Source organism: Hypanus sabinus, chromosome 25, assembly GCF_030144855.1.
Source record: "Hypanus sabinus isolate sHypSab1 chromosome 25, sHypSab1.hap1, whole genome shotgun sequence".
Taxonomy (NCBI): domain Eukaryota; kingdom Metazoa; phylum Chordata; class Chondrichthyes; order Myliobatiformes; family Dasyatidae; genus Hypanus; species Hypanus sabinus.
Window position 1 is genome coordinate 7560506 of NC_082730.1, and position 27250 is coordinate 7587755.

The following is a 27250-nucleotide window of genomic DNA, read 5'->3' on the forward strand; positions in this document are numbered from 1 at the left end:
CCAGTTGATTCTCAGCAATCCTTCCACATATCTATCATGCACTTGCAGCATGGCTAAAGCCCTCCCACCATCGAGCACATCTGCATGAAATGTTGTCTCAGGAAAGCAGCATCCATCACCAGGGACCCCCACCACACAGGACATACTCTCTTCTCTCTGCTGCCATCAGGACGAAGGTAAAGGAGTCTCAGGACTCACACCTCCATGTTCAGGAACAGCTATTACCCCATAACCATCAGGCTTCTGAACTAAAGGGGATAACTTCACTTGCCCCATCACTGAACTGTTTCTCCAACCTATGGACTCACTTTCAAGGACTCTTCATCTCATGTTCTCAATATTTATTTATTATTATTTTTCCTTTTTCTATTTGCAGTTTGTTGTCCTCTGCACTCTGGTGGAATGTCCTAGTTGGGTGGTCTTTCATTGATTCTGTTATGGTTATTATTCTAAAGATTCATTGAGTATGCCCACAAAGAAAGAATCTCAGGGTTGTATATGATGGCATATATGTACTTTGATAATAAACTTACTTTGTACTTTGATTTACGGTGGTCATTTGGTAGTTCATATTATACACACACCTCCGTGGAAAACATGTCTCTCCAGTTCCTATTAACTAATTCCTCTCTATGCCCTCAGTCCTTGATTTCAACACCCTAGTGAACTGTCTGTGTGTAGTCACCCATCCATATTCGTGATTTTATATACCTCTTTAAGATTCCCCCCCCCCCCACCTAGTCTCCTCTTCTCAAATGAATTAAGTCCCAGTCTGATCAACTTGACCTACCAATCTCTGGGACAGACTCGTTGAGTATAGTAATGTCCCTTCAGCCCAACTCATCCATGCCAACCAAGATCTTTAAAAGCTAACTCCATTGTCTATATTTGACCCATATTCCACCAAACCCTTCCAATCCACCTATCTGTTCAAATGTCTTTTAAAATTATGTCCTGGTACCTATCTCAGCTTGTATCATATACCCACTTCCCTTTCTGTGAAAAAAATTGCCCCTCAGGTCCTGTTAAATCTTTCTTCTCTTGCTTTAAACCTGGGCCTTCTAGTCCTGATGAAGGGTCTCGGCCCGAAACCTCGACAGCGCTTCTCCCTATAGATGCTGCCTGGCCTGCTGTGTTCCACCAGCATTTTGAGTGTGTTGTTGTTTGAATTTCCAGCATCTGCAGATTTCCTCGTGTTTGCCTTCCAGTTGATTCTAGGTTTGGGAATCAAGATGGGTAAATGCAGTTCTTCACCTCCTTTGACCATATCTTTTTGGTCCTCTGGTGCTGTGGCCATTAAGTCTCTGCCTAGACACTCAGCCAGATGAATACTCTTTCCAAAGTGTGAGTGTAGGATGGCACAGTAAATGTTCTCAGTGGTCAAGTACATTGGCTCCTCTGGTCCATCAGATGATAGTTCAAAGATTTCTTCAGGCTGGCCTGGTTGAAATCCCCCACAATGATAGGGAAGGCATCTGGAAGTGCTGATTCGTGACTGTGGATCATGGTGCTCTGCTCCTCCAGTGTCTGCCAATCGCTGGCCTGAGATGGAATGTGCACTGCTGCCAGGATGATAGTGGAAAACTTCCTCGGCAGATAAAATGTATGGCATTTGACCGCTTGACGTCGGTAGGTCGCATCTGGAATTTCCAGTTGGTGGATGTCCTCCACGCCGCTCTAACATATTGGGAAATCATGTACGTGGCAAGTTACAGCAGTAGTTTGCCTTTGCCTTCTGCTGAGCGAGTATTTTTTAGGAGATCACCAGCTCTTACCCCAGCACGGATGGAGAGTGTGCATGGGAGCCGGCTGGATTCGAACTTGGGACTTCTCGCCCCGAAGTCCAGAGCTGATGCCACTACGCCATCAGCCAGCGAAATTTGTCCGCTATTTGTTCCAATCAGGTGAGCAGGTCTGACACAAGACTACCATATTGTGCACCACGATGAGTTAAGTATAAAGCATATTCCACCTCCTTTACCTTTAAGACTGAGCTGTTGTCTTTGCAGAGAATGGTGAAGACATCAGGCTGCAAAGTTGTGTCCAAAATGTTGGGTGTGAGCCATGTTTCAGTAAAGCAAAGTACACAGCAGTCCCTGGTGCTCCTTGGCACAGAGCGGCAAGTGTCAGGCATTCTGCTGTTGTTGTGCTGGGCGTACGACACCTCAATGTCTTCCCGGGAATGGCCCAAGCTGTTTGCTTTTCTTGTGAATGGTGCTGCAAGTAATTATTTTTCATTACACCTGTGCATATACTGTATAGGTTGAAGACTGAGCCCAATGGCCAAAGTCCTGGGTCTGCAAGTCTACTGGGGAGGTCAGATGCCCAAGTATGTGAGCCTGCAGCTCCACTGGAGGATGGAAGCCCAGAGGCAGCCTGTCCTGGAGTTGGAGGTCTCTGTGTGTGAGAGTGACTGGGAGGAAAGGGGCTTGTTTTATTGTTGTCGTATTGCTGTTGCTGCTTGTGTTGTTCTGCCGAGCATTGTGTGCGTGCAGCAAGGGCGCCAGAATGTGCGGCAACACTTGCGGGCCGCCCCCAGCAATACTTCCATTGTATTGGTTGTTAACAGACAACATATTTCACTGCCTGCATGCTCCTCAACTCAACACACCATCCTGATTTGGAAATAGTCCAGTGTTACTGCCACCGAGTGCTGGGGTGGAGATACATCGCTACCAAAGGAGGTGTAAGACACTCCTTCCTTCTGCTAGCCTGCAGGTCACCCCTGGGCAAGCACCTGCTTAGCCCCTGATCAGCATCAGATAAAGCCATGGGAGCTGGATGGTCTTACCAGCAGCTGGTGCAGATCACAAGTCCTGGTTACGTGATCACTGACACCAGGCAATCTCTGAAGAGTATTGATAATGGCTGGGCTCACCTGTCTTGCAAAGACACTGCCCAGGAGAAGGCAATGGCAAACCTCTTCCGTAGAAAAATTTTGCAAAGTACAATCATGGTCGTGGAAAGACAGTGATCACCCAGGTCATACGACACGGTACATATTGAACATATAAACTGCCTCAGCCCCAGGGCTCTGCTCAGCACATACAAGACTGATAAGAAAGAATGATTTCTAAAAGTAGAGAGAGCGGGGAGACTAATTAAATGGATCCATGTGCCATTACATCAAACATATGAATTTAATATTATTGCAGCTCTTTTGTATGGGTGTCTGTAAAATCAGACGTTCATTACCCCAGGACAGCCTCTGCATAAAACAATGGAGGAAAAAAACTGACAAATACATGTTTTAATAAATGTCCCTTTAATCCTTTTCTTGCTTGTTCTGAATGATGTGACACAGACAGAGGAACCACAGGATTCCAGCAGCTCTAGTCCACCAACGTATTTCTCAAGCCACAGAATCAGGAACATCACAAGTCCTCTTGGCTTCCTTTTTCTCAACCGTGACAATTTCATCAAACGTTTTCCCATTTCTATAACACTCTGCCCAGCTACCAAAAAGATAAAACATTTGGGTAACTTACTAATACACTGTCACACAGAGCAAACACAGTTTTGGAACTTGATGGGGGGGGATGGGGGAGTGGTGCAGAATGTGGTGGGAGGTCAGTTAACTTTCCAAATCAGAAATTTGGAGCGTTGAGAATTATTTATTGCTCTTGTCACCTCCTCCTGCTTTCTCTAACGTTGGTTTGATGCTCAGGCCTGGCTACATGTGATTGCTTCTCAGCTCAAGGCAGTTTCAAACCTGTAGCATGGTTATAGAAATAGTAGAAAATAAAGCTTCTAGGCATTAAATTGCCACTCGCTCCTCACGCTGTGTCTATTTCTTTGTCTAAACTGATGGTGTGATGTAGAACTTGATGATCCCAGCCGGCTGTGCTCAGTAGATTGGAATTGAGGGGCGACCAGGATACACTACGAACAAAGTCCTTATGTGATTTGTTCCTAAACCTAGAAACAATTTGAAATAAATGGATCAATTTTAATGATTAATGAGCAACCAGTTAAAGCAACAGATTTCTGCACAGATTCATCAAGTCACTTACACTTCCGAGAGGTTTGCGTCAACAACGGCCAGAGTACAATCCTCACTGACTGAAGCCAAAAGCGGAGAGCTGTAAAGTCAAGAGATGAATCATCACTCACTCTCAAAGTGTTTCCACTTCACATCTCACTTAGACATTTACTGGAGACTCCTATTTAACATTTGCTGTAAAGGTCTCCTTATGGAACAATCAATTTGGTAGGCTAAACTACCAAATGATTAGATTTGGTACATCACTAAAGAATCTAGCAAATTTTTTACACATCTACCATGGAGAGCAAAAGACCTAAAACATGGGAGCAGAATTAGGTCATTTGACTCATTGAGTTTGCTTAGCATTCCATCATGGCCGATTTATTATCCTTCTCAACCCCATTCTCCTGCCTTCTACCTGTAACCTTTGACGGCCTTATTAATCAAGAACCTAACAGCCTTTGCTTTAAATATATCCAAGTTCTTGGCCACCACAGCTGTCTGTGGCAATGAATTCCACACAGTTAACACCCTCTAGCTAAGTAAATTCCTCCTTACCTCTCTTCTAAAGGGAAGTCCTTATATTCTGAGTCTGTGCCTTCTAGTCCTAGACTATCCCACTATTGGAAACATCCTCTTCATGTCCACTGTATTTAAGTCTTTCAATATTCAATAGTTAACCTGGTTTAGGCCAGAACCGGAAAGTAAGTTACTGTCACCATTTTTTGCATAACCAAATTTGATTAAAATGTGTGCTTTCTGATCTTTTTAAGGAGTACCTCACAAATAGTGATATCTCAAAGATCAGTAATTTCCATGATGAGTACGATCAAAACACTCAGATTTCACAATAAGGATTGTTAGAATCCAAATATACCAATATCTCCAGCCTATCTTGCACCAACACAAAGGAACAAGTACAGGTGCTGTAATGTTCATCTTATGAGTTACTGTATCAGGGTAACCACCTGTGTGAGGAATACTGTAGGCCAGACACAGTCCGCGAATGCACCTCAGAGCGCTGAATGGAATCCACCGGATTCTGTAAGGTTTTCACACCCACAAATCCATTTTCAGTCCCTGTTAAACACAACATTGATTTAGAATAAGTAACTATGGAATTGTTTACAACTAGTCCTCACTCAGATCTACAAGAGGAAAATTATTACATCACTTGAAGGTTAAATACTCTAAACCCATGGAATAACCCAATCTTTATTTTGCTTTTAGTTAAAATAGATGAGGATTTTACTGTGTTACAAAGGATGAACAGACCTGATGGACAATGGGGTGAAGAGTTAACCATTGCTCCCCCTTTGAGAATCACGAACCATTACTGTTGCTATGCTGCTCATGAGAGAGAGAGAGAGATGAAAAGAAAACATGCAAGAACATCTGCTACAGATAAGAGAGGGGAGAGAGACTTGTTGATTTACTACATTATGACATCTGCGAGGGTTATTTATCTTCTACCATTTTGCTCATTAACATTCCTCAGTGGACTGCCGGAGTGGGCTGGTTTGATGAACATAGTCATTCAAAATTGATTTGATAGCTGAGACCCCGTGAGTAGGGATAAAAGTCAGATCTGGAGAGACACCCTTCAGACGCACCAGGAGACATGCCAGTGGACACTGATTGAGTGTTGGAACCCACAAGAAAGGTGGGGGCTTTGGAGACCGAACCAGGAGATCGGTCAGTAAAGCTCACAGTGTTAAAGCAGGGCTGGTGGAGACTTGCGTGTGTCCACTCATGCTAGAGTGACGAGTCCACCACAGAAGAACGGTCTAGCTGAACGACAGAGGGGTCATAATTTAATGACCACAAAGATATGACGGATTAAGAAAGCAAAGGAAGGTTTGGCTGCAGTAGCTGTTACATCTTGCTCTCTCTCTCTCCCTCCAACGATTACAATACAACAACCATTAACTACATCAGCACTCATGAACTGAGCTGAACTTTATACTTTTCTATGACAATTTATTTACCCCTAGACATCCATAGAGCTTGTTTATTATTGATTATTATTATTCCTACACTTTTAGGTTTATTACTGCTAACTTGTTTTATATGTACATTTGTATTATTGATATGGTTTTTGCTTATTTTTACTAATAAACACTTTTGAAAATAGTACCACCAGACTCCAACGGATTCTTCTTTCTCTGCTGGTTAGCCACCCAGTTACGGGGTATGTAACAACTGAAATAGTATATGAGGTGCAGACCAGCTCATTAACTGAGGGGGCAATGCTTTTTATATGAATTAATAACATAGCACACCTGAGAGGGTACATGCCCTATTCCTATTTCTGATGTTCTACAATAATTATGTATAAATGCCACAGCAGTGTAGTAGTTAGTGTTGCTATTACAGCTCAGGACGTTCTAGAGTTCAACTCCAGTGCAATCTGTAAGGAGTTTGTATGCTCTCTCCATGAGTGCGTGGGTTTCCTCCCACAGTCCAAAGACGTAGCAGCTAGTAGGTTAATCCGTCATTGTAAATTGTTTTGTGTTAAACAGGTGGGCTGCTGGGTGGTGCGGCTTCTTGGGCTACATGGGTCTGTTCAGCACTGTATCTCTAAATAAATAACTAATTATTTTGGGTTCAAGATGCTGCCTGAAGTATTAATGTGGTGGAAGGGATTCTATGACCGCAGATTAACATTTGTGCAACATAAAATCTCTGTTTCAATACATTATGAAAATAACAGTCAGAGTGCTAAGTCTGAGAGGCTGACAAAGGTAATAGAAACAAAGACATCTCTGAACTGATTCTACAACCTACAGATTTGTTTTCAGTGAGTCTCTATAACTCATATTCCTAGCATTATATTTTATTACTTTATTTTATTTATTTAGAGATACAGCATGGAACAAACAGGCCCTTTCGGCCCCAACATGCTGTACCACCCAGAAGCCCACCTATTATTCCTAGCCTAATTGCAGGACAATTTGCAATGTCCAATTAACCCACTAATTGGTTAAACCACTAATCTTTGGGCTGTGGTAAAGATCACCTGATGGAACCCAAGTGTTCACGGAGAGTAACGTACAAACCCTACAGATGGCATCAGAATTGAACTCTGAACTCTGACACCCTGAGCTGGACTATCGTCACACTAACCACTACTCTAACATTTGTGTAGTTTGTCTTCTTTTGCACGTTGGTTTTTGTCAGTCTTCGTGTATAGTTTTTCATAAATTCTACTGTATTTTTTTCTCTCTAAATGCCTGCAAGAAAATGAATCTCAATGTAGTAGATAGAGGCAACCACACACAATGGTTTCTGTCTTTTTCCCCCTTCCTTTTCAGTACTGATGAAGGGCCTTGACCCAAAAATTCAACTCTTTATTCCTCTCCATAGATGCTGCCTGACTTGCTGAGTTCCTCCAGCATTTTGTGGATGTTATTCTGGATTTCCAGCATCTGCAGAATCCCCTATGTATATGGTAACTATAAATACTTCGATAATAAATTCACTTTGAACTTTGAAAGGTGCCTTAATACCACGAGTTCAAATTCAGATTCATTTATCACACATAACGAAACACAATGAAATGCACTGTTTGTGTTAACTACCAACACAACGTAAGGATGGATGCTCACTGGTCAGCAGGGACTTGGTGGACTAAGTGACCTGTTTCTATGCAATGTGCCTCTATGACGATAACCTGCACTGTATTTATCATGGTTAAGTTACTGAACAACTATACAGAGCCCTAGAGTTCAAACTTCACCTCTCAACAGTTGGTTAAATCCAACGTTTTAATCAGCAATGTACTCACAAAACCACTGGATTGTACTAAGCACCCATCAGAGAAGGTGAAGTGTAGTAGTTAGCACAATGCTTTACAGTAACAACGACCTGGGTTCAATTCCTGCTGCTGTTTGTAAGGAATCTGTACCTTCTCCCCGTGACTGTGTGGGTTTCCTCCCACAGTCCAAATATGTACCAGTTGGTAAGTTAATTGGTCAGTGTAAATTGTCCATGATTAAGACTAGGGTTAAATCGGGGTTGCTGGGCGGTGTGACCTGAAAGTGCAGAAGAGCTTATTCCACACTGTATCTCAATAAATAAATAAAATACACGGACTGGCCCAACATGGGTATGGACAAACATCAAGAGCAAGGGAACTCCAGTTTCCAAGGAGTTTATGGGACTAAAACCCACCAATGTACTTGACTCTTCCAAACCATCTGAAGTGATGTAACAAATACCTACTTCAGTAACGAGTGGTTAATATACACGAACTCTACTGGAGACAAACAAATGGCTAAAACAAATAGTGAACTCACTCTCAGAATCACAAATAGTTTCAATTGATAATTCAGTCCTTCTCACTTATGCATTGAGAATGAATTTAATAGTACCAAAATAACAAAGATAGGAATGAAAATTAAAATACGTGTTTAAATGAATATTCATATATTTCAAAAAAAAATTATTAAAGTACATCTACTACCTTGAAATTAATTTTCTTGCAGGCATTCACAGCAGAACAGCGAAATACAGTTGAATCAATGAAAAACTACACACAGACACTGACAAGCAACTAATGTGCAAATAAAATCAGAATCAAGTTTATTATCACCAACATATGTATTGAAATACTTATATGTAAATAATAAATAAATAATGCTGAGAACATGAGTTGTAAAGTCCTTGAAAGTGAGTGTATAGGCTGTGGAATCAGTTCACAGTTGAGGTGAGTGGGTTATCCACACTGGTTCAAGAGCCTGATGATTGTAGGAAGATAACTGTTTGTGAACCTGGTGGTGTGGGACTGAAGGCTTCTGCACCTCCTACCTGTTGGCAGCACTCCTTATAGATATGCTCAATGGTTGGGATGGGTAAAAAATAAATTTCAGAGTTTATGATCACTGTGATTGGTTTACCAATATATCACTTCTATTAAACCTCCAACGTGCTGCCTCCTCCTGATTAACTCAGGGCTTACATGAATAAGGTTGAAAAATAAACACGAACTAATGATGTGGAATCACCTTACCAAAGGCAAAGACTTTTTCATTCTGTGGATGCCATGTAACAGTGGTTGGACAGCAGTGTGATAATCCCGTGTCTGAAACCAGATAAATGCTCAGTAAAGCAATGTTTGAATAGTTAGACTTACATTTCAACAAATGGGTTGAAATTATACAACCTGTTCCTTGTCAGGATATCAGAACTTTTCACTCATTTAATAACCAAGCTTGTCAAGGACTAATCAAGTCTTCCATCCTTCACCTTTACCCTGTACCAAAGATATTTGGTCTTTTCTTTGAGATTCTGTAAATCCAAGTTCCAAATGCATCAGGGTCCATATAATTCTGATTCTATAATTCCCTCAGTCCCCAACTGTAGAAAATAGTACATATGTTAACCAGGTGGATGTGTGGCATGTCCAGGGAGGGGCTGTACCTCTGGTAGTGGTGTCTATTCTTGTCATGTCCATACTGGGGCAGCTCACTCAACATTTGACCTCACTGGACACTCAGATCTCACCTGTTTGCGTGCGAGAACGGTCACTCTCCAGTACTCTGCTTCAACAGGTGGGCTAAACCAGTTGAGGGTAGCCAATGAGCCTCATAACCCAGTGAGATGGAGACATGCCTGTCCTAGCATACAAAGACAACTCCAGTGCACTGGGCACGAGATCAACAGTGAGATCCAATAGCCAGGAAGACAGTTTTGCAATGCTTCATGGAGAGGGAAGGGCATGAGAAGACCATAAGATACTCAAACTTCCGTCACCTTCCCTGTCTAATTCCCTAACAGGAGCTCCAGAATTACACACTCTTTCGTTGAGACTTCTATGTACTGATTAAGGAAACTTTCCTGAACACACTTGACAAACTCTTTCTCATCTAGCCCTTTTACAGAATGGGGCTCCCAGTCAATATGATTGCCTACTATCACAACCTTATGCTCTTCCTAGATCTGGCCTCACTAACATACAGTATGGGTCGCAATCCTGAGAACAGAACCTTGGAGGTCCTGTCCTTTTACTTAGCACCCAACTCCCTAAACTCACCTTGCAGGTTTCCATCCTACAAACCATCACCCATCCTACCCATGTCATTGGTACTGATGTGGACCATGACCTCTGGCTGCTCACTCTTGAGAATTCTGTGGACTCGATTGAGATGTCTCTGACAATGGCATCCTAGGGGGATCAAACTATCAAGGAATCTCACTGTCGACCACAGAACCTCCTTGCTGTTACCCTAACCAACAAATCCCATATCACTACACAGCTCGCCTCTTCTTCCCCCTTTCCTTGTAAACCACAGAGCCAGACTCAGAGACCTGTTTGCTCTGGCTTCTCCCTGGTAGGTCTTCTGTTGTTGTTGGATACGATGGACAACCACCATTAAAAAAATGATAGGCAATATTTTCTTAACACTTGTGTTAAAAGTCTCAAGGGAAACACTGGAAGACAGGAATCAAGTCTTTGAACGTACACCTAGATAATATACTATCTGTCCTTTATACATTATGAACTAATATGAAATGCACACAGAAAGCTTGAGATTGAGATTATTATTGACCAAGCACAGACATCACAAAATGGAGGCGAGGTACACACCGATCCGCAAAGCAGGTTTGGAATTTCTTCTGTCCCATAGTAAAAGTCTCCTGTCCTGAAAAAGCAAAGTTGATTGAGAAAGAGGGATAGCTTTACTTAAAGCATTTGCTAAGTTATCAATTACAGGTGGTCCCCATTTTTCAAATATTCACTTTATGACAGCTCACTGTTACAAAAGACCTACATTAGTCGCTAACCAAAGAGGATTTTCACATTTACAAAAAAAAAGACGCCTGCTTTATATGTGTTTTTACCCCAAGAAAGACTACAATGACCGTGAAGCCTTGTGCGGGCAGTTGTGTGCGCATGCAAATACATGCCGATTTTTTTTCCACTAAATTGGTTTTGGTTAAATCTTTCCGATTCTGATAAGTGAAACTACACCGTACATACAATATTTCTACTTTATATAGGCTGTATATTTATCATATCATTCCTGCTTTTACTGTATGTTCGTGTTATCTTAAGCTTTATGTGTTATTTGGTAGGTTATTTTTTTGGGTCTGGGAACACTCAAAAACTTTCCCATATAAATTAATGGTAATTGCTTCTTTGCTTTACGACATTTCGGCTTACTAACGGCTTCATAAGAACACTCTACCTTCAGATAGCGGGGGAAACCTGTATTTCGCCAGTCAATGTTGACCTACTGAAGGATCAAGATCTACCCCTCTAATGATACTGTACAGGGTGTGCATTAGATATGTAAACTAAAAGTAACACAATTTTATATAGCATTTATTGTACCAACCATAGCTTCAAGCACTAAGAAAGAATAAACTTCTAACAAACGTTACTGATAACTTCAGGAGCCATGTATTCTGTGCTGTGAGTTTATTATGTGCATTAAGGTAACTAATCACACCAGTGGGGATATGGTAGAAGCAAAGAGGATAAGTTACATATTCATGTTTATTTTGTGGTAGTTTGTAGCTTGGGACCACGGAGATTATATCTTTGCTGACCACTGGGATAATGCTCAATAATGCCTAATTGTATGTTTGCTAATTATTAATAAAAGATCGAAATAGGGAATTCAACTCTTTGGAGCAGTGGGCTTGTCACACAAGTATAGCAGCTCCACCTGGGGTCACAGAGGGGTAACACTGTTGTTCTGTTTGATTTGGATCAAATGCTGCTACAATAACTTTGTTTTATTATAGAACAAATCATATGGATTTCATATCAAATCTCTTTATAAATAATCAAGATCCAGTATGTACACTGAAACTTAATGGTAAATCAGAAAACAGTGTTTATATTGTCAATCACATCACAAGAGCATTACAAACACTTCATTATGACTATTAACTCTCAAGACATGACACCAGACACCAAAACATTAATTATAATTTCCATCAACAAAAATTATGATTTATTGTCAACTCCTGTTGAAATTTTCATGCTAACAATTCAAGCTGAGATGAGACAGCAAATGCTGGAATCTACAGCAACACACAATTTGCTGGAGGGATGCAGAGGGTTGAGCAGCGAACGTTGAGGGAGAGGGGATGGTCAATCATCCAGGTTTCTGATGCAGGGCTTCAACCCAAAGCGTCAACAATTCCTTTCCTCCCAGAGATGCTGCATGACCTACTGATTCCTCCAGCAGATTGTTCATCAATTCAAATGGACAGGTTTTACATAAAGAAGTGAGATTTCAGGAAGCTATAAAAAGCTATAATGTTTGTCAAAATGTTTTCTCTTTAAAAGGAATACTTTATTTTAGGGGGAAAAAAAGCAGCTGGTTTAACTCTCAGAACATCACAGCATAGCACAGGCCTTTGGCCCAGAAAGTTGTGCTAATCTTTTAGTTGACCCCTTAAGATTTAACCTACTCAATCTAACCCTCTCCTCCTATACAGCCCTCTGCTTTTCTATCATCCAGTAAGAGGTTCTTAAAAACACCCAGTATATCTGCTTACAGATATTCACTCCTGCCCACACCCCCCCCCCCAAAAGTTTTAATGTTTTATTGTTTTACAACATTGAATCACTGGATTTAACTTGATTTTTTTTGACACTGATCAACAGAAAAGTTCTTTTGTGTCAAAGTGAAAACAGATCTCTACAAGTGATCTGAATTAGTGACAAATATAAAACACAAAATAATTGATTGCATTAGTATTCACCCCCTTTAATATGACACACCAAATCATTCCTGGTGCAGCCAACTGGTTTTAGAAGTCACATAATTACATTGGAGATCTGTGTGCAGTCAAGATGCTTCAATTGATTATAGTAAAAATACACCTACATCTGGAAGTTCTAACTGCTGGTGAGTCAGTATCCTGTCAAAAACTGCATCATGAACACAAAAGCAACTCCGCAAAAAGGTTACTGAAAAGCACAAGTCAGGAGATGGATACAACATCCCTTGAAGTACAGTTAATACAATCATCAAGAAACGGAAAAAATCTGGCACAGCAGTAAATCTACCTAGAGCAGGCTGTCCTCAAAAACTGAGTGACTATGCAAGGAGGAGACTAGTGAGGGAAGCCACCAGGAGACCCATGATAACTCTGAGAGTTACAAGCTTCAGTGGCTGAGATGGGAGAGGCCGAACATGGGTGCTTCACCAGTAGCAGCTTTATGAGAGTGACAAAGAGAAAGCCATTTGAAAAAGACTATCATGAAATCTTAGCTAGAGTTTACAGAAGGTATGTGGGAGACCCTGAAATCAGCGGGAAGAAGGTTCTATGGTCTGATGAAACAAACATTGAGCTTCTTGGTCATCATTCTAGATGATATGTTTGGCAGAATCAAACACACCATCTCTACCATGAAGCATGGTGGTGGCTGCATCACGCTGTGGGGATGCTTCACTGCAGCAAGCCCTGGAAGGCTTGTGAAGGAAGAAGGAAAAATCAATGCAGCAAAATACAGAGAAATCCTGGAGGAAAACCTGATGCAGTCTGCAAGAGAACTGCAACTTAGGAGAATATTTGTTTTCCAGCAAGACAATGACCCCAAGCATAAAGTCAAAGCTATACAGGAATGGCTTAAAAACAACAAAGTTAAAGTCCTGGAGTAGCCAAGTCAGAGTCCAGACTTCAATCCAATTGAGAATTTGTGGCTGGACTTGAAAAGAGATGTTCACTCACAGTCCCCATGCAATCTAACAGAGATCTATCCACATAGACTCACGGCTGTAATTGCTGCCAAAGGTGCATCTAGTAAATACTGGCTTGCAGGGGGTGAGTAATTTTGCAATCACTTTGTGTTTAATAATTGTAATAAACTTCAACCGATTTGTAGAAATTTGTTTTCATTTTGATACGAAAAGAGTCTCTTCTGTTGATCAGTGTCAAAAGAGTCAAATTAAATCCACTGTGATTTAATGTTGTAAAACAATAAAACATGAAAACTTCCAAGGGGTTAAATATTTTTTATAGGCACTGTATATCACCACAACTGGCAGGCTGTTCCAGGCACCCACCACTCCTTGTGTTAAAAAAAACTACCTCTGACAACCCCTTATACTTTCCTCCAATCACCTTAAAATTTGAGTGAAGTATGGGGGGGGGGGGGGGGGTCAGAGGCAAAAGCTAATTTATTGCCTCAGTATAACTATTGTTAAACTTGATACACGTGCACTTATATAGAAACGTAGGTGGAAATTTGGAGCAATTATTTAACATCTTAATTTGATTCTATTTATAAATGTTTCTTAAATGTAATTGGCCATTACTGGGGAGAACCAAATCAAAGCTAAGTTACTGACATCAACCAATCCCTGCCAAAAAGAGAGGAGATGGCAGTGTAAGTATTGTATATCTTCAAAAACCAAAAAAATGTCAAAACCAATTTTACTTTACAATATTTAAAAACCAACTTAACATCTTGACTATGACTGCATACTTTATGCATTCAGTTACTGCCATATGATTGGCTGTTTAGATATTTGTGTCAATGAGCAACTGTACGTTGAGTGCAATTCTATTCAGTATAGCTGTGGAAAGAAAGATCAAACTCTCTGATTGTTTACACCTGTAAGCATAGAGCAGAAGCTCAGAGCACAGAGTTTGTTGTGGATTTAAATAAAATTCTACTTCTGTTGTGTTATGAAATCTGTATTAATTATGTACCATGCACTGTAAGGGAACATTTCTGCATAAACACAGATTGATTTTATAGTTAATGAGTAAATACCTGAGCACATGACAGGAAGAGATTCACATTACCGGGGCAAGCAGCCACACACATCACAGAACCTGAATGAGCTGCAATTACAAAACAGCCAATGAGTTAATTCCAGACCGAAGCAGATCATTGTCAATAATACTAAATATAGTTGCTTTTGCTCACAATCTGATCATGTAAAAACCTTTGCTCAAACTAACTTTTCTCTTTTCCTTTATAATTATTTTTCACAAACTTACATCTAAGTTTGAATTCACTCTCCCCACCTTATGAAAGTACTCCGTTATAGTCATAGAGCATTACAGCCTGGAAATAGGCCCTTCGGCCCATCTAGTCCATGTCCAACTACTATTCTGCCTAGTCCCAGCAATCTTCGCCTGGACCGCAGCCCTCCAACTTTCTCACCCAGGTACTTCCCTTACATATTGAAAATGAATCAGCATCTACCACTTCCACTGGCAGCCCATCCAAAACTGTCATCACCATCTGACTGAAGAAATCCCTCCCCATGTTCTCTTAAATATTTCAACTTTCACCCTTAACCTATGACTACATAGTAAAGGAATGATCCCAGGAATGAAAGGAATAATGCATGTGGAGGGTTTGATGGCTCTAGGCCTTTACTTACTGACATTTAGGAGAATGAGGGGAGATCCTATAGAATATTGAGAGGCCTAGAGAGAGTGGATGTGGAGAGGATGCTTCTTGTCGTGGGGAGTCTAGCATCAAAGGGCACAGTATAGAAGGGCATCCCTGGAGAACAGAAATGAAGAGGAATCTCTTTAGCCAGAGACTGGTGAATTTGGAATTCAGTGCCTGAGGCCAAGTCATCAGGTACACTTAAAGCAGAGGACGGTAGGTCTTTTATTAGTAAGGGTGTCAAAGGTCATGGGGAGGAGGCAGGAGAACTGAGTTGAGAGAGGTAATAAATCAGCCATGATGGAACGATTGAGTAGACTCAATGGGCCAAAAGGCCTAAGTCTGCTCCTATGTCTTAAGGTTTCATAAAAGGACCCAGGCCTGTAGTTAAAAGAAACCACAGCTGTCATTTAGGCAATGAATAATATATTGTGTACAACCCGGTAAAGCACCAGTGAGCAATGTCACTTTAGACAACTGGTACAAGTGAGAACAGTAACTGTAGCTGATAGATACTCCAGTCAACAACTGGTTACAAAGTCTTCAGAAGTGATTAATGTACTACATAACCCGTTGTTTATAACAAAGACAAACATTAAAAAATTGCACATCTCTATAACCCAGCATCACTTAACGATGGAAAGCATTTCCACTGTGAGGAAATTTATGCTCAATGTGTTACTGTTACAGTAAACTGTAAACTTTTTTGCATGGTCTATACCAGCTGATTGAGCCTCTGTACTGTGTGAAGTTAACAGCTTGCAACTCTTCTCTCTCTCTCTCAGGGAAATCACTTTAGTTCACATATACCCCCAATCTCACTTCAAAGAATAACCACACCCCACCACTCAATGCAGCACTAATCTTTTTGACATCAGGAACTGAAATAGAAACATAAATGGTTGAAAACACTCAGGAGGTTACTTTTTATCGCGGTAATAAAAACAAAGTTAACACTTCAGGGTGAAAGCTCCCAGTTCTGATGACCAATGACAAGGTTTTTTGAGCCTGAAACATCAACTCTGTTTCTTTCTCCACAGACACTGTATGACATACTCTTCCATGAATTTCTTGTCCGTATTTCAGATACAGTGGATTCCAGTTCACGGGGATACATCAGGACCAGTATATTTTGGCCCAATTCAGTGGCTGCCCCATTTAAATGAAGTAGCATGGAAATAATTTAAAACATTAAAAAGACAAACTACTTTTTACCTAAGTAACAAATTATGCATTTAAATGAAATACAGAACAAATTAACTGCTACAGTACTATAAATCTGTGTACCGTATTAGTTCCTAAGTTATCAACAAAGGAATTCATCCAGTGTATGACATGTTACCTTCAATGTAATGGAAATATCCCCTTCCAAATGAACAAGATGTGAATTCTTTTAAGAATTAATTTTAATCTAACTGGAAATCAAAAGCAACAATAAAAATGTTATTGGTTTTAGACCCTGCCTGATTTTTCTTTCAAAATTATCCATATTCTTTTGGCTGACTGTAAATGAAAACATAATCAGCACAGATAATGGAATGCCTTCATTGCCTTCCTGCACCTTGGCAAGGGTGTGAATTTTTTTAAAAAGGTTGTAATAAAAATCAAAATTGTCAAAAACTGCCTTTTGAATCAGTGTTCACTGGCCCAAATGGAAGATAAACACAGGCAAATGAGGCGATTTAAAATTTGTTCACTCTAAGCATGGTGTAGTGTCTAACGGCAACACAACTACATGTGACTGATGTTAGTGAGCAATGTTTGTCAATAGTATCCTGTCCCAATTAAGTGGCATAGTGCCCCAAATAAACAAAGGGAATTCTGGTTATTTTCTCGATTGGTTTTTGTTCTTTAAGAGTTGTCCCAAATAAGCCACTGTCCCAATTAACTGGAATCTACCGTATTTGATCAAATACAAGATCTAAGAAACTGCAGATGTTAGAAGTCTTATGATAATTATGTACAACAATGTTTCTGGCATCTCAAATTAATATTCATAATTGGTAACAAAACTGCTCCCATCATAGAAATGTCAGCAAGCACTGTATTCAAATTAAACGCATGGTTGAGACAAGGTTAGGAACTGCTCGAGAATGATAGATCAGTTCAGCTCATACCCATTACTGCTCACCTTGGTAAGATTTCAGCACCGTCTTCTGTTCTAGGTCCCAAACCTTCACGCTAATAAATCAAAGTGCCTGGTTATTACAAGTTAGGCTAAATTTAGGTAATTCAGACTGTTTTCAGCATTTAATCATAGCCTTAGTCCAATGTTCATGGTTACACGGTGGAGATTTCACATGACTTGTTATCATTTATGATCTTTGATATACCATATTAAACATTCATTTTCTGATTTCTTAATGCACACTTTTTATTATTACAGGGATATGCACGGAGTGGGGGGGTGGACAAGTACATTATAGTCATGAACGCATATTTAAGAGTTAGTTCTATAAGGCCCTGCAAAAGCAGTTACTTTAAATCACACCACATGCTTGGTTATTATGTGTGCAGTCTGATTTCTCTTACGTAATCAAGGATCAACTTTATTCACCATATACATTTACAAACTTGGCTTGTTTTCTCTGGAGCGGCAGAGGTTAAGGGGAGATCCGATAGAAGTTTATAAGATTATGAGAGGCACAGATAGAGTAGACAGACAGTATCTTTTTCCCAGGGTTGAAATGTCTAATATCAGAGGGCATGTATTTAAGATGAGAGGGAGTAATTCAAAGGAGCTGTGAGGGGCAATTTTTTTTTGCACAAAGTGGTGGATGCCTGGAATGCGCTACTTAGGGTGGTATAGATAAAAACATTATAGACTTTAAGAGGTGTTTAGATAGACACATGAATGTGAGGAAAATTTAAGGATATGGACTTTGTGAAGGTAGAAGGGATTAGTTTAGTTGGCCATTTGATTACTAATATAATTAATTTGGCACAACATTGTGGACCAACGGGCCTGTTCTTATGCTCTATGTTCTACATTCTATGTTCTATTTATTAGGAATTTGCTGTCGTGTGTTGGTCAGGGTGCAACATGAAACAAAAAAAATTCAACAATCATAAAGAATAATATACAAATTTTAGAATGAAATGATATCTGCATCACTCCTCCAAAAACAAATACAGATAACTCTTATGGATGAAACAGGTCTTAAATAAAAGCTGGAAATAAACAGTAACTACTAGCGCCTTAAAGTGAGAAATGTCATATGGTACTTTACAGTAGAATTATCAAATAAGGGAGAAAATGCTTAGACATAGGAAGAAATTAATGCAGGTGATGAGAAACTTGAATAAAGGAGGAAGCTCTATAGAGCAAGTTATAGGAGGAAAGCAGAGTGAGCACTGTGGTCGGCATGGACTCATTTGGCCAAAGTACTTCTACCCAGGCTGTATTGCTCTGTGACTAAGAGGCGGAGGGGAAAAGAGAGAATGTCAGGGGTGGATGGAATCTTTGATTATGCTGGCTGCTTTACTAAGGCAGAATCTAAATCAGGTTTAATATCACTGGCATAGGTTGTGAAAAGTGTTGCTTTGTGGAAGCAGCACTTTGTAATACATAAGAACTATAAATTACAATAAAGAATTATATAAATTAAATAAGTAGTGCAAAAAGAAAGCAAAACAAGTAAAAAAGTGAGGTAGCGTACATGGGTTCATTGTCCATTCAAAAATCCGATGGCAGAAGGGAGCTGTTCCCGAAATATTGCATTTAGGTCTTCAAGCTCCTGTCCCCGCTCCCCAATGGTAATAATGAGAAAAGGGCTTGTCCTGAATGATGGAGATCCTTAGCAAGAAATAAAGGGAAGGGAGGCTGGTTTCTGTGACTTGTTGAGCTCTGCCTTTTGGAATATAACTTCTAAAATTACTCTAATTCAATCAAACTGGGGCAGTAGAACAGAGAGCTCAGAGCCTGAAATGAAATGATTAAATATGGAGGAAAGTAAGAGATCAGACTGCAGAAACACACATTCTCAGGTTGTAGTGTCAAGAAAGAGCTCAGGATGAGTGAATATAGCACACACAGGCATTCATTATTCACCAAGTGTGACAGCAGGAAACAGACCGAGGAAAGCAAGGCTAGATGATTCAAGGAGGGTGATATGACAAACCTGCAATCGAGACTGCTGCTGACTGCTTGTGTTTCACCTGCGAGCACGCTCACTTTTGTAACAACATCATCATGCTCGTATTTACAGAACTTGCTCACCATCTGTCCTTCACTTTCTGCCACCTCCCACAGCTCCACTGCACCTGCACAGCAAGTAAAACCATTCGCAAAGAGTTACATTAACATGAGAACTGGGTTAACGTTATGTCTGAAGTGCACCCTGTGATAACTGAAAGTGGCCTCCTTTGTCAAACTGAACAATGTCTAGTCAGCATGAAATGAAATCACTTAAGCTTGTTATTACCCTGGTCTGACTGAATTGTAATCATTATGGACCATATGTTCCAAACTGCAGAGTTGTCGACACAACTCAGCACATCATGGAAACCGGCCTCCCTCTACAGACCCTGTCTTTATTTCTCACTGCCTCAGTAAAGCAGCCAGTATATTTAAAGATGCCACCCACCCAGCCCATTCTCTCTTCCCCCTCTATGACTACATTTCTCGCTGCCAGCATATTCAAACTTCATCCACCCATCTGCAGAAGATACAAAAGCTTGAAAGCACAACCCACCAGGCTCAAGGACAGTTTCTATCGGGCTATTATAAGTCTCTTGAGCAGACCTCTTGAATGATAAAATGAATTCTGGACTTACAATCTACCTTGTTCTGATCTTGCACTTTGTTTCTTTGCACTGAACTTTCCCTGTTACACTTTATTCTGCATTTTGAAATTGTTTACCTTGTTCAACCTCACAGCTCTGTAATGATTTGATCTTTACAAAACAGTATGCAAGACAAGTTTTCCATTGGGAGATAATGCACTTTGGCAAGTTAAACCAGCACTGGCCTTCCAAAGGAAATAATAGGGCCCTGGGAAGTGTTGGTGCAGAGAGATGTAGAGGTAGTTACATAGCTCCTTGAAAGAACCTGATGTTTGGATGATTTAAGCGCCGGGCAAGATCGATTAAAGTCTGGAGGTAAGGGACAGGCTGGTTCAGCTCCCTGCTCTGTAATATTTACTCAGCTCTGCTGTGAGGTGGGGGCTTCGTGTCTGTGGACAGACTCTCTTTCATGAACCTCAGTTCTGAAGGCTATTTGCTTGTTTTGATTGTTTGCATGATTTGTACCTTTTTCCCTCTGCACATTAGGCATTTGACAGTCTTCTATCCTAATGGGTTCTTTTGGGTTTCTTTGTTTTGTGGCTACCTGTCAGGAGACAAGCCCCAAGGTTGTATAATGGATACATACTTCGATAAGAAATGCACTTTGAATGTCGAATGTAGAGTCAGGGGAAGATAGGGTTGCGAAGACAGCATTTGGCTTGCTGGCTTTCATCAGTCAGGGGTTTTGACTATACTGTTGGGATGTCAAGTTATAGTGGTGAGACTGCACTTGGAATAGAGTGTGCAGTGTTGATTGCCAAGGGACAGGAAGGATGTCATTAACTTGGAAAGGGAATAGAAAAGATCCATGAGGATGCTACCAGAACTGGAGGGCTTGAGTCATAAGGGGGGACTGGATAGAATGAACTGTTTCTGCTTGACTGAAGGCTACTGAGGGGTGACCTTACATGGGTTTATAAAATCATGATGGGCAATGAATGCCACAGTGTTTTCCCATGGTGGAGGAGTCTAAGAGCAGAGGGCACAGGTTTAAGATGACAGAGGAATGACTTAAAAGGGATGTGGGGGGTAGGTTACTGAGAATGGTGGGTATATGGAATGTGCTGCTGGGTGAGATGATAGGAGGTAGGTGTGACTATACTTATAAGACATTTTGATGGGTGCATGGAGGAGGAAGGTTTAGAGCAGGGGTTCCCAAACTGGGGTCTGCAGACCCCGCGGTTAATGGTAGGAGTCCATGCACAAAAAAGTTGGGAACCCCTGGTTTAGAGGGATAAGATCTAAATGCTGAGAAAAAGGAGTACTGCAGACAACCATCCACAGATGAGTCAGGCTGAAGGACCTGCTTTCTGTTCTCTATAAATATGACTCCATTATTTACATTTTTTTTACAGATTTCTATAGCTTCCATAAACTGCTAACTTACACTAAAGTGTTCAAAACTACAAGACCATAAAATATAGGAGCAGATCTAGGGCAGATTGAGGCTGCTTCACCATTCTATCATGGCTGATTCATTATCCCATTCTCTTACCCTCTCTCTGTAACTTTTGATGCCCTTATATAGAGCCTGTAAAAAATATTCACCCCCTCCCCTTGGAAGTTTTATTGTTTTACAACATTGAATCACAGTGGATTTAATTTGGCTTTTTTGACACTGATCAACAGAAAGACACTTCCGTGTCAAAGTGAACACATAACTCAACAATGTGATCTAAATTAATTACAAATATAAAACACAGAAGAATTGATTGCGTAAGTATTCACCTCTTTCAAGTCAGCACTTAGTAGATGCACCTTTAGCAGCAATTACAGCCTTGACTCTTTGTGGATCGGTCTCTATCAACTTTGTACATCCGGGCACTGCAATTTTTCCCTGTTGTTCTTTATAAAACTGCTCAAGCTCTGTCAGATTGCATGGGGATTGCAAGTGAACAGCCCTTTTCTCCCCAGCCACAAGTTGGATTGAGATCTGGATTCTGACTTGGCCACTCCAGGACATTAACTTTGCTGTTATAAAGCCATTCCTATGTAACTTTGGCTTTATGCTTGGGGTCATCGTCTTGCTGGAAAACAAATTTTCTCAAAAGTTGCAGTCCTCTTGCAGACTGCATCAGGTTTTCTTCCAGGATTTCCCTGTATTTTGCTGCATTGATTTTGCCCTCTACCTTCACAAGCCTTCCAGGGCCTGCTGCAGTAAAGCATCCTCACAGAGTAATGCCTCACCACCGTACTTCACAGTCGGGATGGCATGTTTTTGACGATGTGCTGTGCTTGGCTTACGCCAAGAAGCTCAATTTTGGTTTCATCAGACCATAGAAGCTTCTTCCAGCTGACTTCAGTGTCTCCTACATGGCTTCTGGCAAACTCCAGCTAAGATTTCATGTGAGTTTTTTTTCAACAGTGGCTTTCTTTTTGCAACTCCCCCATAAAAGTCAAGTCAAGTTTATTGTCATTTTGACCACAGACTGCTGGTACAGTACAAAGTAAAAACGAAACATTCCACCAGGATCCTGGTGCTACACAAAACACTAGACTATGTGTGACAGCATAAAGCTACACTAGACTACGTAAAACAACATAAAGACTGCACTAGACTACAGACCTGCACAAAACAGTGCAGGGCAGTACAAGACAACAGGCACAGTGGAAGACAAATTACAATATAGTAATAAATTATGTAGACGTCGGTCTAGTCTCTGAGTATTGAGGAGTCTGATGGTTTGGGGGAAGAAACTGTTGCACAATCTGGTTGTGAGAGCCCGAATGCTTCGGTACCTTTTGCCAGATGACAGGAGGGAGAAGAGTTTGTGCGAGGGGTGCGTGGGGTCCTTCACAATGCTATTAAGCTTTGCTGGTGCAGCGTGTGGTGTAAATGTCTGTAGGGGAGAGAGACCCCGATGATCTTCTCAGCTGAACTATCTGCTGCAGGGTCTTGTGGTCCTAAAGCTGCAACTGATGAAGCACCTAGGCAACAGTTAGTGTTATGTGCAGTCTCTCCCATCTCAGCACTGGAGTCTGCTATTCTCCAGAGTTGTCATGGGTCTCCTGGTGGCCTCTCTCACTAGTCCCCTTCTTGCACACTCACTCAATTTTTGAGGACGGCCGGCTGTAGACAGATTTACAGCTGTGCCATATTTTTTTCATTTCTTGATGATTGACCTAACTGTACTCCAAGGGATATTCAGTGACTTGGAAATTTTCTTGCATCCATCTCCTGACTTGTGCTTTTCAATAAGCTTTTTGTGGAGTTCCTTGGAGTGTTCTTTTGTCTTCATGGTCTAGTGTTTGCCAGGATACTGACTCACCAGCAACGGGACCTTCAGGTGTGTCTTTTACTACAATCAATTGAAACACCTTGAATGCACACAGGTCTCCGAAAAACAGATCTGCATATGACTAACTACGTGACTTCTAAAGCCAATTGGCTGCACTAGGGATGATTTGGTGTGCCATATTAAAGGGGCTGAATATGAATGCAATCAATTATTTTCTGTTTTACATTTGTCACTAATTCAGATCACTTTGTAGAAATCTGTTTTCACTTCGACACAGAAGTCTTTTTCTATCGATTGGTGTCAAAAAAAGCCAAATTAAATCCACTGTGATGCAATGTTGCAGAACAACAGAACATCCGGGGGGCGGTGAATACTTTCTATAGGCACTGTTGTCGTACTCTTTAGAAGTACACTTCACTACACAGTTCCTTAAATGAGGTAATATACATCGTTCACACCATTGCCGAGCAAAATAAGTTATTTATAAGTTTAAGAGATGTCTATTTCAGTATTCTTTTGTGATTTAATTAAAGCTTGAAAGGTAATAAACACCACAACAAAGATCAGAGAAATAGGATAACTCTGAAAAGCGCCAGATAAAAATTTCCCACTAAAACCAAACAATCCCATTATTTCTAACACTGAGTGAAATATTAACACCGATCCTTACCTAAATCAGATGCAACCAGAACTTCCCTGTCAGTAACCCAACATGCATCCACCACGCCAGCTGGGGTTTGCATGCCCACCGTGCAGAACTTTTCATTCGGAGCTTTAAATGGGTCCTTGAACAACCAGACAGAACCTAACCAACTACGCCCAGATAATGTTGATGCTCCAAGTAACAGAGCTCCATCTGTAACCACAAGCAGACAAAGCAACTCAATTATATTTTGGATTTAAGACAGATAAGTCAATCACTATGCAACACACAAGCCAGTGAGGAGATAATATTAAGCACTGAAAACATTAAGATGCACACCTAAAAAAAAAGAGAATAAGATTTAGTGCACAATGTTTAAGCACTAGAAGTGTCTCAGCCCAAAACACTGACTGTTTTGTCTTCATAAATGCTGAGTTCCTCCAGCAGTTTTGTGTGTTGCTCAAGATTTCCAGCATCTGTAGGATACTTTGTGATAAGAAAATATGACAACAAACTGACCCACGGTCTGGTGAAAAAAGGTGTTGGGGATTGGAAAGGGTTCAAAGAAGGCTCACAACATTGATTCCAAGATTGAAAACCTTATCACATGAGGAGTGCCTGAGGCTCTGGGCCTCTACCCACTAGAATTCAGAATGAGTGGGGGAATCCCACTGAAACCTACTGCACGTGGAAAGGCCTCGACAGAGTGAATGTGGAGAGGATGTTTCCTATAGTGGGGGAGACACAGCCTCAGAATAGAGGGACCTCCATTTAGAATGGAGATGAGGTGGAATTTCTTTAGCCAGAGAGTGGTGAATCTGTGGAACTCCTTGCCACAGGCAGCTGTGGAGGCCACATCATTGGGTATATTTAAGACAGAGGTTGATAGATTCTTGATTAGTCAGGGCATGAAGGGATACAGGGGGAAGGCAGAAGATTGAGGCTGAGCGGGAACTGGATCATCCATGATGTAATGACGGAGTAGTCTCCATGGACCAAATGGCCTATTTCTGCTCCCATATCCCATGCTGCAATAGTCACAGCAATAGATTTATATGGGAAAGGATGGGCAGAGACTCAGGTACAGCATAAACAAGACAATGGCATGCCCACAGCTCTTCAGAGATTGTCTGCCTGGCATCAGTGGTTGCATAAACAGGACATGAGACGCACCAGCTGCTCCCTTGGCTTGACGTGACCCTGATCGGGAACTAAGCAAGTGCTACACCTTGCCCAAGGATGACCCACAGGCTCGCAGAGTGAGGGAGTGTTTTACACCTTTCGTAGAGACGCATCTCCGCCCTTTGGTGTCAAAATGGTTGCTGTGACACGTTTAGTGTGGTAGTGTAGTGGGTAGTGTTTGTCACTCTCACTTTCAGCTTCCACCACTGGCTAGCAGTCTCGCAAAAAGGAGAGCCGAATGTTTGAGTCTCTTGCTGCCAGTACATAGACTCTCCAGCTGCGAGCCTCGTGTGGTGCCTCCTTGCAGGTGACACACGGAAACTGAACTCAGGTTGAACTACGGAGGATAGGGTGGAGGTCTGGCACCTGCAGGTGTAGCGCACAGGCCCACCGGTGTGTGGACACATCCTGGCACTCGTGAACCAGATCCCCAGCTATGGGTGAGTAGCCCCACCACCTTGTGGGCAGCCTCAGGAGAGACAAAGGCCACGGGAGTAAACCCAGACAGCAAATACAGAGTGGAGTGGCTGGAAGTCATTGAACATCCTTCTGGCAGCTCCTGCAGCCAAATGTATCACTTCATAAGCTTTCTTTTGGACCACACTGGTGAAGCCAAGAGGGGGATCTTGACATCTGGGCATTTCAGGACCTCCATACTTTCCGCCTAGGCTTGTGATATTGATATTCATCATCCATTGTCCTTCGAAACAGACAGACACCAAACACACCTGCACCCTGTCATTTGGCTTTTATATACATTGATAAATAAATCAGAATCCAAACACTGTTGTGAGCTTGTCTATACTGTAATCATCCATGTAAAAGCAATCAGTGATAGACAACAAATACTGGTGATGCTGAATCTCATTAATTAAATACAACTTCTGAAACCTATATACAGTGTATTCCCGTTAATTAAACCATCGGTCAACAGGGGCAGCCACTTCCTTGGCACAACTCTTAAAGAACAAAAACTAATCGAGATAACAGCCGATGACTACTTGTGCTTATTTGGGATACTATGCCACCTAATAGGGTCAGAATGATTCTGGGAATGTACGGGTAAACCTATGAGGAGCCTTTAATGGTAGAGTACTGGAGTTTAAAACAACGAAGGGATATCAAAGTAAAACCCATTGAATTTTGAAAGGCTTAGATAGAGAGGATATGGAGAAATGTTTTCTATTGTAGGGGGAGAGGGCACAGCTTCAGAATAGAGGGACATCCTTTTAGAACAGAGATGAGGAGGAATTTCTTAGCCAGAAGGTGATTCTATAGAACTCATTGCCACAGACGGTTGTGGAAGCCAATTCGTTGGGTATATTTAAAAAGAATGTTCTTGATTAGTCAGGGCATCAAAGCTTAGGGGAGAAGGCAGGAGAATGGTGTTGAGAAGGATAATAAATCAGTCGTGATAGAATAAACTCGATGGACCGAATGGCCTAATTCTGTGTCTATGTCTTATGGACATTGTCGAACAGTTTCTAACAAGTGTTAGCCGCATGCACTGTGCGGCCGTTAGACAATACACGGTGCTTACAGCGAAGTTTTTATACCAGAGCAAGTTGCATGTGCTTATGTTCCAAAAGAAATGGTGATTTTTGTCTCTGATGGTTGGCGAGCAATAAGCGCTAACACAACCCACAACTGTTTTGTTCCCTGCGACTTAAACCATTCAGGCTTGGAGAAGCCAGAAAGGTTCGGGGGATTTCAGCACTTCAGGCACACCCCCCACCCACCCCTCGGCCCCGATCCGCTCACCAGCCCGGTACTGCACGGCTTCCAGTTCCCGCTCCATGCGGCCCGCTGCGGCACACCGGCTCTCCATTCCCCGCCGCCGCCGCCGCTACTCTCGCCTGACCCCGGCCGCTCTCGCGAGAAGCCCCGCGAGAGGCCAGCCAGCCGCGCGCCCAGCCCCAGTCCGCCCCGCAAGCTCCCGGCTTGCCCCGCGTCTAGCACCAGTCCGCCCCGCAAGCTCCCAGCCGGCCGCGCGCTCAGCCCCAGTCTGCCCCGCAAGCTCCCGGCTTGCCCCACGTCCAGCACCA

General features: G+C 41.6%; 1 protein-coding gene across 1 annotated transcript; it reads right to left on the minus strand.

Annotated features, from left to right (window-relative positions):
• Positions 1 to 3192: 3192 nt before the first annotated feature.
• Positions 3193 to 27125, minus strand: LOC132380971 (methylosome protein WDR77-like). Its single transcript, XM_059950010.1, has 10 exons — positions 26967 to 27125; positions 24051 to 24236; positions 19478 to 19619; positions 17488 to 17537; positions 14727 to 14797; positions 10575 to 10629; positions 8997 to 9068; positions 4954 to 5065; positions 4014 to 4082; positions 3193 to 3918 (listed from the first exon to the last, which is right to left on the minus strand). Exons 1-10 carry the CDS (start codon positions 27031 to 27033, stop codon positions 3777 to 3779), a joined length of 966 nt encoding a protein of 321 aa, XP_059805993.1. The 5' UTR covers positions 27034 to 27125; the 3' UTR covers positions 3193 to 3776.
• Positions 27126 to 27250: the final 125 nt, after the last annotated feature.